Source organism: Sciurus vulgaris (genome assembly GCF_902686455.1).
Source record: "Sciurus vulgaris genome assembly, chromosome: 14".
NCBI lineage: Eukaryota > Metazoa > Chordata > Mammalia > Rodentia > Sciuridae > Sciurus > Sciurus vulgaris.
Genome location: NC_136475.1, coordinates 59,787,199 through 59,803,725, shown reverse-complemented (window position 1 = coordinate 59,803,725; position 16,527 = coordinate 59,787,199). Strand labels below are relative to the sequence as shown.

The 16,527-nt window shown below is 50.8% G+C and overlaps 1 protein-coding gene across 1 annotated transcript in view; it reads left to right on the top strand.

Annotated features, from left to right (window-relative positions):
- The window catches only part of TTC7A (tetratricopeptide repeat domain 7A), a 115,957-nt gene that overhangs the window by 21,479 nt on the left and 77,951 nt on the right, over positions 1–16,527 (top strand). Inside the window, exons 4-5 of the mRNA XM_079111622.1 lie at positions 4,514–4,644; positions 7,634–7,749. Of these exons, the coding sequence (XP_078967748.1) occupies positions 4,514–4,644; positions 7,634–7,749 (247 nt within the window). The remainder of the gene's footprint in view (positions 1–4,513; positions 4,645–7,633; positions 7,750–16,527) is intronic.

Below are 16,527 nucleotides of genomic sequence, written 5' to 3'. Positions count from 1 at the left end.
CTCCTTGAGAACTGAAGAATGAATTGCCTTTCTTTTCTTCCAGCTCTAGGGGACCCAGCTCTGGGTTTAACCCTCTCTTGGGAGCTGGCTGGATAGTGGGGGTGGGAACGTGTCCCCTGCGTGGAAAGTACACTTCCTGCAGCATGGGAAGCTATATTTCCACCTCTGTGCCCTGGGCTCAAGGCTCCTGGGGGTGGGCCTTCTTGGAAGGCAGCTGCCTAGGACGTGATGAGTCATCTCTGAATGAAGAAGCTGGGACCAGCCTGGTTCTGGGCCCAGACTGTGCCAGGATCAGCTTGCCTCCAAACCAAAAGTGCAGAGTTCATGAAAAAGTGAGGCCTCCTCTTGAAAGGGCCTTTCGTAGCCTTGTTGTTCTGGGTGATCACACAGAAAGACCCCTCTTGCAGGTGGGAATTTTCTGGCTCACTGCCCACCCCACAGGGCTGTGCCACAATCAATGGGATCTTTGAGAGCCAGGCTCAGGAAGGTGTCTCCGCTGTGCACCTAGTAGTGTGTTTTAATTTGGCCTCCAGTGCAGGAGTGCTCATGGGCAGAGGCGCAGAAACCCCAGGGTTGGGTAGGTTTCCAATCAGACATTTGTGGGCAGGAGAATGGGCCTTCATAGTAGTCAGAGAATACATCTAAGGTAAAAATGCCTCTCTGTGTGGGCAGAATTGGGAACTGGGTGATGGGTGGCGATCCTACTCAGGAAGAGCCCCTGCCAGCTCTGGGAACCTTTTGGTCTTAGGTATGTTGAGATTTATTTTACAGAGGATCATTGAATGAATGTATACCCTTCACTTTGATCTTTTGTTTCTGTAGATCACAACTGCTTCCTTTAAAAAAGGCATTATCTGCTAGACGCAGTGGTGCATGCCTATAATCCAGCTACTTTGAAGCTGAGGCAGAAGGATTTTAAGTTCAAGACCAGCCTTGTCAACTTTGCCAAATTTTATCTAAAAAAAAATGGACTGAGAATGTAGCTCAGAGGTAGAGTGCTCCTGGATTCAATGCCCAGTACTATAAAAAATAATAATAATAAATAAAATTAAATAAATAAATAAAAAGGCATTATTTCCATTATTTTCAGATAAGTCTTCACACAGTAAGATATATACAGATCTTAGGAGTATGATTTGATGAGTTAGACTAGTGTAAAACTCCAGAGTTCACAGCCAAATAAAGATGTAGGACATTTGCCATCACACCAAGAAATTTCCCTTAAGCCCCTTTGCAACTAACACCACCACCTTAATGACCCCAATCACTGATTATTTTCTATTAATATGGATTAATTTGCCTTTTTTCGAATGTCATATAAGTGAAATTATATAGCATGTACTTTTTGACATCTTGCCACTTTTGTACAATTTCTGAGGAATCCATCCATTTTATGTATGTATAAGATGCTCTTATATACTTCTTTTTTAAAAAAAATCCTGAGTATAATTCTATTGTACAAATACACCACACTGTGTGGATTCTCTAAGAACGCTTTTTAAGTGGAAAGGGAAGAACCCCACTGGGCTCTACCCTCAACATGCCCAAATTGGCCCATTCATCTGGGTTTCCATCCCTGTCCTTCCTGAACATCTGCCCTGGGCCATCACTGGGCTGGAAAGATCTGAAATAGGTAGAGTGGGTACTGACGGCATTGTAGGAAAAAGGCACAGGCTTAGGAGATCCAGGGCTGGGGTGTGGCTCAGAGGTGGAGCACCCGCCTGGTGGGCACCAGGCCCTGGGCTTCATCCCCAGCACTGCAAAGAAGAACAATTGGCATGTAGCAGATGCAGTTACCATGTTCTGCTGCATCAGAGGCAGGGAAGCTTGACCAGGGAGGACTTCAAAGAGGAGGTGGCTTTGCTTTGAGCTTTCCAGAAGGATGGGCTTAGAATTCTTGGAGATGCAGCTTAGTAATCCCCAAGGCTAGAGAAAGGAACACTTGAAGTATCAGGAAGGAGGCCCCAAAGGCTGGCATTCCTGAGTTCCCCACTTCACAGCAGCTGGAACCTGCAGGTAGCCTGCATCGCCCATACCAGTGCTGGGCCCAGAGGTAAGGCAGGAGGGAACCCAGCCTCGGTATCTCTTTCTGAGGACCACCCAAGTGCCCTGTTAAGCAGATCCATTCTACATCTCTTGGAATCAGTTGTGTCCTGACACCTGCAGTTGTTCTGGGTCAGGTCTTGCTATACGCTGTTTGTGTCTGGAAGGGAGGGAATGGATCAGCCCTGGAATTGAGCAAGGGGATACCTACCTCCTCCCTGCCTTCTCTATTCCTCCTCCCCGTTGAATCCTCTGGAGTGAGGAGCTTTCCCCTCCTGGTTGTGAGTCATTTGGCAGCAGGACATTGACACTCAGTGACCTGGGTAACAGAGTCTTTGTGTTGAGCAATGGCCTTCACATTTTGTGCCCACCTTCCCCCAGGCCACAGTGCCCTGACCTTTGCATCTAGTCACACCCTAGCCTGTCTGAGGGCAAGGTCACTAAATCTGTATGTGTTGAAATCCAGCCAAGAAAAGCAGTAATAATTCCTTCCCTGTGTTTGCAGAGCACTTTGTACTTTGTCAGACATGATCAAGCTTGTTATTTTTTTTATCTAACCAGTGAATATTATCCAGTACCTACTGTGTGACAGGTGGGAGAAAGATGAACACCATTGGGCTGATGCCTTGAAGGATCTGGTTGAGGAGACATGTGAATAAATAGTTTAAGAAATAGTGAGGCAGGAATATGTATAGACCAGGGATCACAGGAGGCATTAGAATAGTTAGTTGTGCTAGGGTGAATCAGGAAGGGCATAGAGGAGGCACCATTCAGTGAATCAGAAGGAGAGCAGTACTTTTAGGTGAACTTGGAGAACAGTGCATTTTAGGCAAAAGGAGCAACTGGAGCAAGTCAGGAAGCTATGTCTCAACCCAGCAGTTGGGAGTAGGAAGTTGGCTATGGATGTGGCAAACAGGGTGGGAAATTAGAATGGACAGGTGACAGGGATTGGTCTTGGAGGCCTGATATAGAGCATCAGGAGTTTGGACCTTCTAGCTAGTGGTATGGAAACTTCTAGAAAGATCCCCTGGGGAGCAGTGTGCAGGATGGGTTAGAGTGGAGTGGGACTGGAGGCAGGGAGGTCAGTTAGGAGACCAGTATGATTATCCACTCAAGAGAGCCTGCCTGAAATGAGGTGGTAGGAGGAAGGGGAGGGGAGATTGAAAACGTTAATGACTTGGATTAACAGTTGGATGTTGGAGCTGGTAGGGCAGGAAATAATTGAGGATTGCATTCTTAGGCATTCCTTCAGTAAGTTATCTCGAGTACCTGTTACACGTAAGGTACCGTATGAGGCACGGAGATGAGAAAGATGTGGGTTCTGCCCCTTGGGAAGTGATAGTCCTGGAGGCAGCATTTCCTACAGGCCTACATTAACTTCAAGCAACAGAAACACAATTCAAACTAACAAAAGAAAAAAAAAAAAGTGTGGGGGCAGTGTTGCCTCATACACTGGAAAGTTCAGGGGGTAGAGCTTCAGGCAAGGCTGCATCTAGTTGCTTAATGTCTTCAGGAATCTGTCCTTTTCCATCATGTCTCATCTTTACTGTGTGGCTGCCTTTATATATGTGTGTGTTTATATATATTATTTATATGTAAACAATGCTTTCTGTCTTTAGTTTTTCCTGGTTGGTTTGCTTAGGCTCTTTTTTTTGGCCTTGGATCTATACTTTCTTAGTTTAAAAAAAATTTACTGTGGTTAAAAAAAAAAAAAAAAACAAACTTCCTGACATAAAATTTATCATCTTAACCATTTTTTAGGTGTACAGTTCAGTCATCTGTGTTTACATTGTGTAGACTCCATTTGAAAATGGGCTTCCTCTAACATTTCCAAGCTAACCTCTGGTACCAGCTTAACAATCCCAGTGGAAAAGAGTAGCAGTTCCCTGATAGGTTCTTATGGGCTCACTCTTAGCTAATCACTGTGTCCCTCCTCTTTGGCTTGGACTGCAGAAGGGGTGGTGAGAGGGAAAGCACTACACAAGGTAGAGACATTTGGTTGCATGAGAAGGGCACATGTAACGTGCTGTGTGACCTGAGCGCCTGCTTGTGGGCGCAGGGCTGGGGATCATGGTGGTCTAGGAAGACTCCAGTTTGCCCACTCAGGGCTTTCAGCTAGTAGGGGAGGGAAGAGCTGGTCACCATTACCAGTGTACAGCGTAGAAAGACCTGAGCATCTGCAGGGTGGTGGTTTTCTTCTAATAACCGGAAAGAGGGACAGGAGTTGGACTGAGTTGGACAGTGTGAGTCCCCATGCGGGGCCTGGGGGCCTTCTCTGCCCATTGCTTGTTCCCTGCTGCTGCTAATACCACCATGGCTTTAGCTTCTCTCCCCTTCGCAGACCTCCACCTCCCACTGGCTGCTCCAGAGCATATGTCCCCTCCGGTGGGCCCAGCCTGGGTCCATGGGAAGGGCCTGGAGTTGGGGGTCCTGAGCAGGGCAGGTCTCAGGTGCTCTCTTCCTCCCGCAGGCCTCTCCCTGGAACGCCTGCCCAACTCCATCGCCTCCCACTACCGCCTGACCGAGCGGGAGGAGGAAGTGGTCGCCTGTTTCGAGAGGGCCTCCTGGGTGGCTCAGGTGTTCCTGCAGGAACTGGAGAAGGTGAGCTGGGGACAGTAGCACCTGCAGGCCCACACTAAGCCCATAGGTCACCCTTGTGCAAATTAGAACAAAGGACCTCCCTGTCCCTCATGACGGTCAGCCACATCAGTAGGAAGATGTAATATTGAACTTCTATTAGAATGAGACTCTTTACCACCGGAAAGTTGTTTTAATAAATAAGTGGGTCTCTGTCGTCTGTGAGGGTTCTCCATGGTGAACTCAACTTTTAGGAGCAAAATGTATAGTATCTGGTTCACCCCTCGCATCCCTGTAAAGAGGTCTTCTATTGATCCCTGCGGAATAGATGAGATGTAGAGCTAAATCATGTGCCTGCCACTCTCTCCTTGGAAGGGGTGGAGTCAGCTGGTCCTTGCAGTTAGATGTCCTTCCCTACTCTCAGGCCTGGGGAAGCACCTTGCTGGACTCCCAGGGAAGGTGGGATTTTGGGGCCCATTCCCCTCGCCTTTCAGAGGTGGGTAAAGAGCTGGCCAGCAGGGCCCTTGGCCCCCAGCTCCCCTGGGTGGGCCTGTCTTGACTGTCTGCCGGTAGTCCATTCCAGGTGATGGAGCACCAACCCTCCCCCTGCTGAGGGGCTCTGATTTCCCAGGGTAGGGGGAGACAGGCAGGGAAGAGAGACCCTGCTAACACATACCAAGTCCCTGCTTTTGTGTCTGGTGCTCCTCTGAGAACTTCACTCGCATTCTGTAGTTTGACCCTCATACTGACTGGACAAAGTAGGTGCTGCTGTTATTCCCATTTTTACAGATGAGGAAAGTAAAGCTTGGAGAGGAGTTAAATGGCTTGTGGAAGTTCATGCAGTCAGTGAGTGGCACTGGCAGGAGTGCTGGGGTACGTGGCTCTGCCACCTGTGGGAGAGGCGAGGGGGTGTACCTCAGCCTCTGCCTCCCGGAGACTTAGTAGACGGTAGATAGCAGGTGCTCCGCAGAGTGGGTTAGGATTGGCACCTTGGAGGAGGAGGTGGCCTGAGCTGAGAGACACCTGAACCTCCCCTGCTGTGGCCAGTGGCCGGAAGTCAGCCCAGCGAGTTTTGGGGATGGGCCTTTCTGGAGGAGTCCACCTCGGGCCAGACATGCCCCATAGCGCTGGGATTCTCAGTCTCAGCACTACCGACCGGGCAGTTGGGTCCTTCTTTGCTGTGGGGGCTCTGTGAACTGTAGGATGTCTGGTAACTTCCCTGCCCTCTGTCACCTGGTGTCAGCAGCACACACCCCCAATTGTGACAACCAAAAAGGCCTCTGAAGACTGCTGAACGTCCTCTGAGGGTCAGATCACCCCCTGTTAAGAGCCACTGGCCTGGTTCCCTGCCTGATTGGACTTAGGAGAAAAAGAGAGGCTGCTGCAGATACAGGTCCCTGCAGCAGCAGCTGCCACCTGAAGACTTGGCCTCCATGTGACCTCCTTAAGGTCACTGGATCACTGCCAGAAAGCAGCATTTTAGGGGCTCTCTGCATTCAAATTTGCTTTTTTTTTTTTTTTTTTTTTTTTTTTTTGCGGTGCTGGGGATTGAACCCAGGGCCTTGTGCTTATGAGGCAAGCACTCTACCAACTGAGCTGTATCCCCAGCCCCTCGAATTTGCATTTGAAGGAAACTTTTGGAAACAGATGACATTTTCTACTCAGCTGAAAGTGGAGGCTTTGGTCTTTTTAAAGGAATGAAGTTGGTGAGCTATGCTATTGTCCATGGCTAGAGTCACCACCTGGTGACAATAGGTGAACAGAGGGGCCCCGATTGCTGGTATCCCAAGTCAAAGGTGGGCCACAGAACTCTGCTTCTCAGAAATCCTGTGTGTCTGTCCTGATACCCAGTCCTAACTTCTGAGGTTCATAGGAACTCTTCAATCTACTTTGATTTCTGAGAGAGGAGTTGAAGAAGTGCTCATTTTCTTTCTTTTTATTTTATTTTTTTTACGTTATAGATCAATAAAAGTGGCGTACTGAAGGCCTATCTTGGCACGACTGGGTGACCCTGGGATGCACTGGTGTTCCGTGGTGTATGGCAGGGACAGTGCAGTACCTGGCAGATGGAAGGCACTCACATGTGGGATGAATTAACCAATAAGGAGAAGTGGCCTGAACTCAGTAGCCGGCCAGACTTGAGTTTGAAGTCCAGGCCCACACAGCTTTGTGACCACGGGCACTTTCTCAGCCTCGGTCTCCTCATCTATTAAAAGCACCCAGACCCAGCCGTAGAGGACTATTGTGAGGCTTAAATGAGGCTTTTGGTGGCTGTTCCCTTAGTTTCCTTCCCTCACCTCTTTTTTTTTACTTGGGTTGTGGTGTGGGCAGCAGTGGGACTCAGGAAACAGCCCCTGTCCTGCGGGAGGGGAGATTTGCATGCAGAGAAGGGCAGGGACCCTCTCTGTCTCTCTGTCTCTGCTCAGGCAATAGTGCTGTCAGTGTAAGAGGGACGTCTCTGCCTGGCCGGGAACAGACGGGGACATCTGCAGGTAGTGAGAGGAAAAGCGTGGGCTCAGCCTGACTGCCCTGCTCTGCCACCCACTGCCTGGGTGGCTGGGGCAGCAGGAGCACCATGCATCAGTGTTCTCACCTGTGAAATGGGGATGAGGACAGTCTGACCTGAGAGCATTGCTCTGAGGATGGAACGAGTTAATGAATTCAAAGCTCTCTGACTGCTGAGCAGATCCTGTTAGACAGGAGGCTGTGGGCTTCCGGCATGTGGATGTGGGGAGGACATTTTAGACATGTTTTTGTTTTGTATTTTTGTGGTGCTGGGGATTAAACTCAGGGCCGGGCACACGCTCAGCAAGTGTTCTACCACTGAGCTGCATTCCCAGCCCTGAGACTTACTTTCAGTCAAAGGGAGTGGGGTTGAGTTTTGTCTGAGCATTGCATCATATGCCCTGAGGCAGCTGGGGCTGGGGTGAGCGCCACCTCCTGCTGCTGGGCTGTCACTCCCCAGGCCTCTGAACTTTGACACAACAGCTCTCCCTCTGTGTTCTCTTCTTAGGCCACCAACAACAGCACCTCACGGCATCTGAAAGGCTCTCAGCCGGCTGACTATGAGCTTACCTACTTTCTGGAAGCTGCCCTCCAGAGCGCCTACGTGAAAAACCTGAAGAAGGGGTAGGTCGCTGCGGCCAAGCAGAACCTGGACCTTTCTCCTTGGCCGGTGCTTTTGATGCTGCCTTAGCTCTGGGCTGGCGTGTGTGTGTGTGTGTGTGTGTGTGTGTGTGTGTGTGCACGTGTATGCATGCACACTCTCCAGAGAGGATGGAGCCGGGCTGGCACATGTCACATCTTGTTAGACGGGTGTGTGGAAGGGCTGAGCTTCAGAAGGCTCCTGAAGCAATACAGGCTGTGTGCCTGGGGGGACACCACTGAGGAGGAGGGCAGGAGTGGCTGCCTCCAGAGGGGAGAGTGGGAGCCAGGCCTGGAAGGTAGTGTTGAGGGCACAGAGGGAGGGAGCTGGCTTGGCGCTGGCCTGCTATCGTCCCCTGTCCACGAGGTACAGGCAAAGCCATTTTACTTCTCTGAACTCAGGTACTCCAGAAATCAAATGGAAAGGCTGATACTTACTCATTCCAAATTCCAAGGAATAGGAAAGGGAAAGATGGTGACTGTGCAGGCCTGGCATCATTTCGGGGTTCCACTGCGAACTCATTCTGCCCAAGCCCTGGGCACCATGGTGCCGGGATGACTGTCTTTGTGGTTTGCTGCTGGGTGAAGCAGGAACCCCTCGGTGAATAGTGGAGGGGTGGCTGGAATAGGGTGCCAGGCCAGGAGTGGTAGTTTGTGGCACGCATTGGGTGACAGTGACTAGGGAAGGAAAGCTCCAGAATCAGGAAGGTGCTCTGTAGGCAGGTGTCTTGTGGGCTGGCATAGTTCAAGGCCACCCTGCCTGCTGCAAGTCCTCCATCCAGGCAGGCCAGGGGTTCCTGTCTGTCTCTGTTGCAGGGACTTTGGGCCCCCTCAACTTCTTCCTCTGCATCCTCCACAGACACTGTGAGCTGGGGCTGGAGGGTGTCATTGGCAAGAGGAGGAGACACATGCTGAGTGTGGTTTGTCCCCGTGGGAGGAAAAACTTGTCCCAGGCCTCAGCTTACCTCACTCAGCCCTCATGAGTGTCGAGGCGGGATGATCAGGAGGTGGGATGACCCAGGGCTAGGGTCTGCAGCTTCCTTTCCACTGACTGCTTGGAGCTCTCCAAAATCTGGCTGTCATTTTTGGTATGGTTTACTTTGTTAAATTTCACTTGATCCATTTTTATTTAACCTGCTTTTGAATAGATGATTCTTATACATAGTTATCTGTATATTGGGAAAAACCAACTTACTATTTTCTCCTAGTCTATTCTCAACACAGACCATTCTGTGAACCACCCTCACCCACAACCTGTTCTCCAGCACCAGCTGGGAGGGGTCCCTACAATTCAGTTCAGTTCCGACACTAACCAGCATTAGCTCAGGTCCCACAGGCTGTCCCACCAGAAGCCACTTGCCAGAAGCCACTTGCCAGAAGGTTACCCATGACATCTGTCTGACTTGGCTACAAATTAGAGGTTTCCACAACCCCATCTCAGGCTCCATAATTTGCTAGACCAGTTTACAGAACAAGGAAAACACTTCACTTCCTAGGTTATAGGTTCCTATAGAGTGTTAGAGCTCAGGAGCAGCCAGGTGGAAGACACACACAGCATAGGGGAATGGGCGTGAAGCTTCTGGGCCCTCTCTGGGTTGCCACCCTCCCGGAGTTCGGCAAGCTGGAATCTCTCCAGACCCAGTGCTGTGGAGTTTTTATGGAGGCTTCGTTATGCAGTCTTGATTGATTAAATCCTTAGCCATCAGTGATATCAGGGATCAGCTCAGCCTTCAGCCTCTTTCAGCTCTCTCTTCTGGATAATCACTATTACCATTTTGATGTTTATTTTGCATAGGATTTTTGTTTTGTTTTGTTTTTGCAAAAACAACAACAAAAAATAGTACATGTTGCTTGTAGCCTGCCCTCTCCTTCCAGGACTTGGCTGTGAGCCTCTGTTGTTCCTGCCCACCCCGCTTCCCCATAAAAGTTGCCTGCTGGCAGCAGGAGGGCCTGAGCTCACTCCTAAAGGCCAGAACAGTGCTGGGTGGGCCCAGGCACACAATGGGAAGGTCAGGCTTGAGCTGGGCCCTGGTGTGGAGAGCCACAGGAATCAGGGAGGGACAGAGGAGGTGGGATAAGGCCGAGGCATTTAGGTGGGCTGGGATCTGCAGGGAAGGGCCCCTGGCCAAAGAAGCTTGGGAAGCAGTAGATTGATGTCTGATTCTTTAGAACAGGAACCTGTGAATGAGGGAAGATAGCAGATCTCCAGGAGGAGCAAAGCTGTGTCGTTTTCCAAACTTGGTTTCACATAGAGCCCTCCTTTGGGGGTGTTTCTAGGTGGGCAGGTGCTCCGAGCAAAGCAGTCTGACTGGAACCAGGGTGAGCATTTCCATCCAGTGAGCACCCTGTCCAACCCAGCAGCCTACCCATCAGAGCTGCATCCCTTCTGGGGTTTCGGTGACCACTGAGTTGAAACCTTCAACTGCCTTGAAGAGAAGGAAGTGGAGTGCCTTGCCCAGAATTTGGAGCACACCTTAGTGAGGCCACTCTGGGAGGCAGGGGAGGCCGCAGTACCATGGGCAGGCAGGTGGCCTTGGGCCTTGGTGGGCCTGTGCCCTCTTCATCTCTCTCCTCTAACAGCCCCTGTTAGAGCAGGGCTGGAAAGGGGGGTGCGGCACCAGCCAGGATCTTCCAGATGATAAGAGCAATGTGGGAGGCCAGGCATGGTGGCACACCCCTGTAAGGCCAGTGGCTCAGGAGGCTAAGACAGGAGGATCACAAGTTCAAAGCCAGCCTCAACAACTTAGCAAGGCCCTAAGCAACTTAGGGAAACCGTGTCTCAAAATAAAAAATAAAAAGGGCCAGGGATATGGCTCAGTGTGTTATCAAAACTCATGATCACCACCACCACCACCACATCATCATCATCCTCATCATAGTGTGAAAGGGTCCAACCCTGAAGCGGGCTGCCTTTGCACTCCCCTCCTGCCTGGTGGAGAAGAAGAGGGAGAAGCACAGCTTTGCAGCCACCTCCAAGGGTGAATCCCAGTTCCGCTGCTGGTGCCTGAGTGACTGTGGGCAAGTCCCTTGAACTCTCTGAACTCTGTGCCCTCAACTGTGAAGTGGGGGCAAGGCCCACTTGAATGGAATCACATGTGAACACCCACCAGAGCGTCTGATATGTCACAACTACTTAGAACATCAAATCCAATAATATTGTCATTTGTTTTTATTATTTTCATGCATTCCATGACTGGACAGGCTATTGGCCCAGATGTGAACTTTATACCCTTTGCTTTTTTTAAATTTCTCAAGTGTGAGGTCAGGGAGTATTGGTGTCCCTGTTTAAGACCAGTGGATCCAGGGGTCCAGGTAGCCAAGGTGGATGGGGCTGGCCACAGCCCTTAGCTCCTCAGACCACCCATGACTGTGGAAGGACATGGGGACCAAGGAACCCAGCTGCCCCTGCCCACATCCAAAAAAGCAGGTGATCTTTTCTTAGTTACCGAGCCTCCATTTCAGATACGGTGGCCCAGCAGGCTGATTCCTGTGTTTACTGCCCCGGCAGCTCTAGCTGGAACTGCCATTGCCCTCATCGCTGTGCCCAGGTGGGAACCCCTCTGTCTGCCAGTTGTGAGCTCCCAGGGATGAATCTGGGGAACACAGCTGTGGCCCTCAGCTCCCCTCCTGCAGAGGTTTGGAGGAAGACCCTGTGAGGCTGTCAGCAGTGTCGGAAGCCCACTCTGACCTGTGCAAGCTGAACTTGAGGAGTACGCTTGACAGCCCGTTTTTGTAAATAAACCTTTATTAGAGCACAGCCACGCCCATTTACTCACATACTGTCTTATGGTGGAGTTGAGTGGTTGCAGTTGGGATCTTATAGGAAAGCCTTTAATATTTGCTCTCTTTATTTGCCCTTCGTGGAAAAGTTTGCTGGTCCCTGCACTACAGAGCTTGGAAGTCCTCCTCCCCAGGACTGTCGAAGGCACTAAGGGCAGAGGGGTGCCTTATATATGAGGAGCCTTGTGGAGGAGTGTTCATGGGAAGGGGACCATTCTGATTTCAATGTTCTGTCTCCATTCATCTGATAACTATTTCATATGATAATTCAAGCCACTTAACTAAGGGCTAAATTTGCACAAGACTCTTGATAAGTGTTGACTTGTATGTGTTAGTCCTCCCTGTGAGATAGGTAGCGTCTCTGTCTTGTAGATGGGAAACTGAGGCATGGAGAACAAAAGTGATCTGACCTGAGTGTAGCCAGGATTATGCATGTGGGGCCCGGCTGGCTTTTGGAGTTGGTGCTCTTAACCACTGGGCTCCACTGCCCACAGCCGAAGTCCCCTTACAAGACCCTGCTCCACCCTTGAGGTGCGCACAGTTTGGCCCTGCTTCCTCCAAGTGCACTGGTGCTTGGCAGGTGCTGTGTCCTAGCTTCTGATGTGAAAAATTGTGTGGGTGCCTTCACAGCTGGAGGAAGTCAGGGTGGGGCCGTGAAGGTTGCTCTGTGACCCTGAGCAAGTTCCTCCTCCACCCCACTAGCTCGGCTCCCGAGCCACGGTCCTGCGTGGTGGTGGTAGTTGAGGGGGGCAGTTCTGGAGAGAGGAAGGGGATGGAACTCAGCCTGGAGAGGTACTTCTGATAAACCCCCTCTACTGAGGGTATCCCCACTTCCACCTCTTCCCCTTTTCTGCAGGTGTAGTGAGGCTAAGGTGAAATCAGTGTTAGGCAGGAGGGAAGGAGGGAGATAGCATGGTGGGTTATCAGGTACCTGCTGGCTGCACTGGTGCCCAGCCTACAGTGCTCTGTGAAGAAGGTCGTATGGTCCCGCTTTACCCATAAGGGGTAAAGAATTACCCCTTATGGGTAAAGGTTTGAAGAATTGTCACTGGCCCAAACTCATCCACCGGGCTCCAACTGCAGGTCTGGACAGCCTTGAAACCCTTTCTAATGTTTTGGGTGTGGAAGGGAAGTTTGGCTGGCCTAAGGGGTGTGTGGGGAGGGACAGGGCCCTGGTGGTGACTGGGGCCTGTGAATGGATCCTTGGGACACAGACTCCATTCTCTTTTTGCCTCTGTGACCCTGAGTCACCATTTTCAAAGGATGGCTCCTCTGCCTGCCCTCCCTCCCAGACACCGCCTGCCTCCTCTCATTTCATTCTGTACACTCGGGCTGTGTGGGAGGGCCGGGAGTCTTGTGTGCGCGCGCGGTATGTGTGTGTGTGTGTGTGTGCACGCGCGTGCACGCTTGAGGTGCCGTGGGCCGGAGCATTAACCAAACATTACCCCCTATAAAAGCCTAAGTAATTTCAGTAGCTTTTCTGTTCCTGTAACTCTGCCCCGCCCCTTCATCCTTTTTCTTCCTGAAGCACACATTTCAGTCTTTAAAGCCAAGAAACCAGCTCCACCCCACCCACTCCAACCACAGTGCATAAAGAGGAATGGAAATTAATCATCATTTCTTTCCAAGTAAACAGCCCAAACATTTAAAGTCTCTGAATGTGAGCGGCGGTCCCCAGGACACGTGGCAGTTACTCAGCCCTTCTGTTTCCTGTGGCCCCATCCAGCCCAGAGGTGGCCCCAGAAAGTGACAGAGATGTATAAAACAGGGGTTGCAGTGCCCTGTACCTGGCTGGGCTGTAAATAGTTTCTCTGAACCTTTCCTCATAATAGTAGCTAATATTTGTTGAGTACTTCCTGCAGTGCTTTTCTAGGTAATTCTAAGAGGCAGGATCTGATACAGTCCCTGTTTTACTGAGGAAAGATGTGGAGTAATTTACTCAAAGTTGCTGGCTAATTGGTGGCAGAGCCAGTGAGCCAGGCACTGATTCGGGGTCTGTCCAGCCCTGTGATGACAAGACCTTGCTCATTACAGAGACGTGGCCCAGCCTACCACCTGCTCCCATTAAGGCTATATCAGTGAGCTTTTGTAATGGCATGTTACTGTCCTTTGGTGACAGTTATATCTTCCTAGGAAAATCACCAGTTCTGGTATTTTTCTTACACATTTGTTGCTACTAGGAAGTTAAAAAAATAATGTAAAGTCTCTTTAGACGGGAGCTTCTCAGTCTCAGCCCTGTTGGTATTTTGAACCAGATAACTCTTCATTGTGGGGGCTGTCCTAGCCATTATAGGTTTTATTGACATCTCTGACCCTCACCCACTGCATGCCAGTAGCACCCTAACCCCCAAGTGTGGCAACCAAAAATGTCTCCAGACACTGAGAAATGTCCTGGCAGCAGGGTAAGTTAAGGTGCTAGAAGCAGAAGTTCAGGGGTAGGCTGGGACCCAGATACCTGACATCTCCAGGGCAGCCCTGGCAAGATTTTAAAGGGCCATGGAGTCACGTCCTGCCAGTAAAATTGCACCCTGCTCATCTGGGCTCTTGGGGTGTTTGGAAAGGTAGAAGAAAGCCCTCCTGGAATGAGGAGCTTACAGCCCAGTGGGAGATGCGGACTAAAGCCAGAAAGTCCAGAGGACAGCCCAGCAGTTCCCTCCGCAGCTCGCCCGAGTGCCCACGGTGTGCCAGGCCCCACCCTTAGCTGTGTGAGGTGCAGCTGTGAGCAGGATACCTCCCAAGGGAAACCTCAGTAAAGAAATCCAGACAGGGGAAGGGAAGAAGTCAGGGAGGTGGTGGTGCTGCCCGGGACAGGGTGAACCCCAAAGGTGGCTCAGATTCACCCCGAGGGGCCAGATGGGTGGAGATGGGGCTAGGTGCTGCCAAGGGAAGGGAGATGGGAGGGCCTCAGCTCATTCCTACATGTGTCTGTGGTGGGCCCAGGATGGGGCCTGTGGGCCACAAGCAGCATCTGCCCCAGTGTCCAGCCTTGGGCCTCCTATGGAGGATTTGACAGAATTTCAAAAGCGTGGCCTTGTCCCTTGTGCAGAGTGGGTGGCGTGTGCCTGAGCCATGCAGCCTCCCTTGCAGTCTGAGCTTCGGGGTTGCCTGGGCTTCCCTCATGCTGGCTGAGTCAGAGGCCACTGCCCCGTTGCTCATTCAGTGTGTCCGAGGGTTGTTAACTTTCTCCAGGGGCCTTGCCCTATTGATCCAGCAGTTAATTTCTCCAGATGACTCCTACCGCCTACTCTGTGGATGATGACAAGCATTTCTAACTGAGCTAAATCCCAAAGTGCTCACCCCAAGGAACCGTCAGGAATTGGGAGGCTCCCATACAAAGGGTGGGGGTTGGGACACCTGGGGGGTGTCATTTTCCCTTGCTGCCACTAGAGGGCAGCCGTGGACTCTGGTTGGAATTTCTGGGGCCGCAGGTCTGTCTGCAGGGAGCGCCTTTCTGTTGTGTTGGGGGGCAGAGGGACAAGGGGGTAAGGGCAGCCGGACCCATCGGACCCATCATGGTTCACCTGCATGAAGCAGCTCTAGGAGTGAGGCAGCAGGGGGCTGGGAGGGGAAGGAGGCGATGTGCTGTAGTGAAATGCTGGGGAAGCTGGTTGTCCCTGTCAGTGACTCTGACCTCACTAGACTGAATGCCTGGGCATCTGCCAAGAACAGGGCCGAGAGCTGACTCTACTCCTTCACCCGTGGTGGGCAAAGGGCCCTTTCTCTTCATTTTCTTCCCCCTCTTTCTGCCTCCACCCATTCAGTACTCAGGGTTGTGGTGAGCATGGGCCATGTGCCTTGAACCAAGTGGGCTGTAGGTTTTATGCTTGTTCGTTAAAAAAAAAAAAAAAAAAAAAAAAAAAAAAAATTTAAATTAGAAAAGCAACATGTGCTCACTGTACCCAAACCAAACAACAGAGAAGGGGGAATGTGTTTTCTAAGGCAGCTCTCCGGGACTGGCAGTTGTTCAGTCTCCCTTTCCCTGGTGTGTGTGTGTGCACGTGTGCGCATGAACTTACACCTTCTGCTGCGCTTGCCAGCTAAGCAGTGAGTGGGAAAGTATGGAAACATCTTCAGAAACCCATACTGCTGTTTGGTGGACCCACGTGAAGTGTTTGCAGGAAGCAGTAATTTTGTCTTATTCTCAGCAGCCATCAGTGTGTGCAGGACCAGGGGAGAGCAGGAGATGGATTGTTCCCAGGGGAGTTAAAGGACCAGACTCACCCAACCATGAAACCTGTGCTCTGAGCCCCTGTGCTCTGTACAGTGCTTTGGGTCATGGGAGGCCTCCAGGACCCATCCCAGCCTCTCTATTAACACATTACACCCTGTATTTATTGTCTGCACCCACCTCCCCACCTTAACCACTGCCCATCTGCCACCGCACTGGGAAGAAAGAGCCCCTTGCCTGGGCATCCGCAGTCCTCCGAGCACATCCTTATTCTGGGGCTGGAGCTGAAGTATTTTAGTTTTTGAAAGGGTGATTTAGATCTCTGGCTGAAGTGTACATCTTGCTAACCATTTGAACTTCACCTCACCTTGTCTCCCGAATCAACCCTCCAGCTGTTGGGATCTGCCAACTGGCTATGCTCACTCTTCTGGGTCTTTGACTGGAAACCTCTCACACACGATCCAGTCTTGAAGTGCAGACTTCTGGTTGGGATCCTGTGCACCAGCATCTGTTTTGATTCCTTTCAGTGATTAATTCCATGTAATTTTCTCCTTCTCTGATTCAAATCAAAACAGTCCCCCTAAGCAAAAATTCATCAAGCACCCACTGTGTGCAAAACACTTTGCTGAGCTCCAGGTCAATCAGGAGTGTGGCTAACTTAACAAGACCGCAGGCTTCTTGCGGGCAAGACCACACAAGATATTCATCCACTCATTCAGTCTCTTAATTGATTACACTGACTGCCTTTTGCCAACAGGGCTGATGACCAGGTACTTGGTATGCAGTGGGCACTTTGTAAAGATTTGCAGATTAAG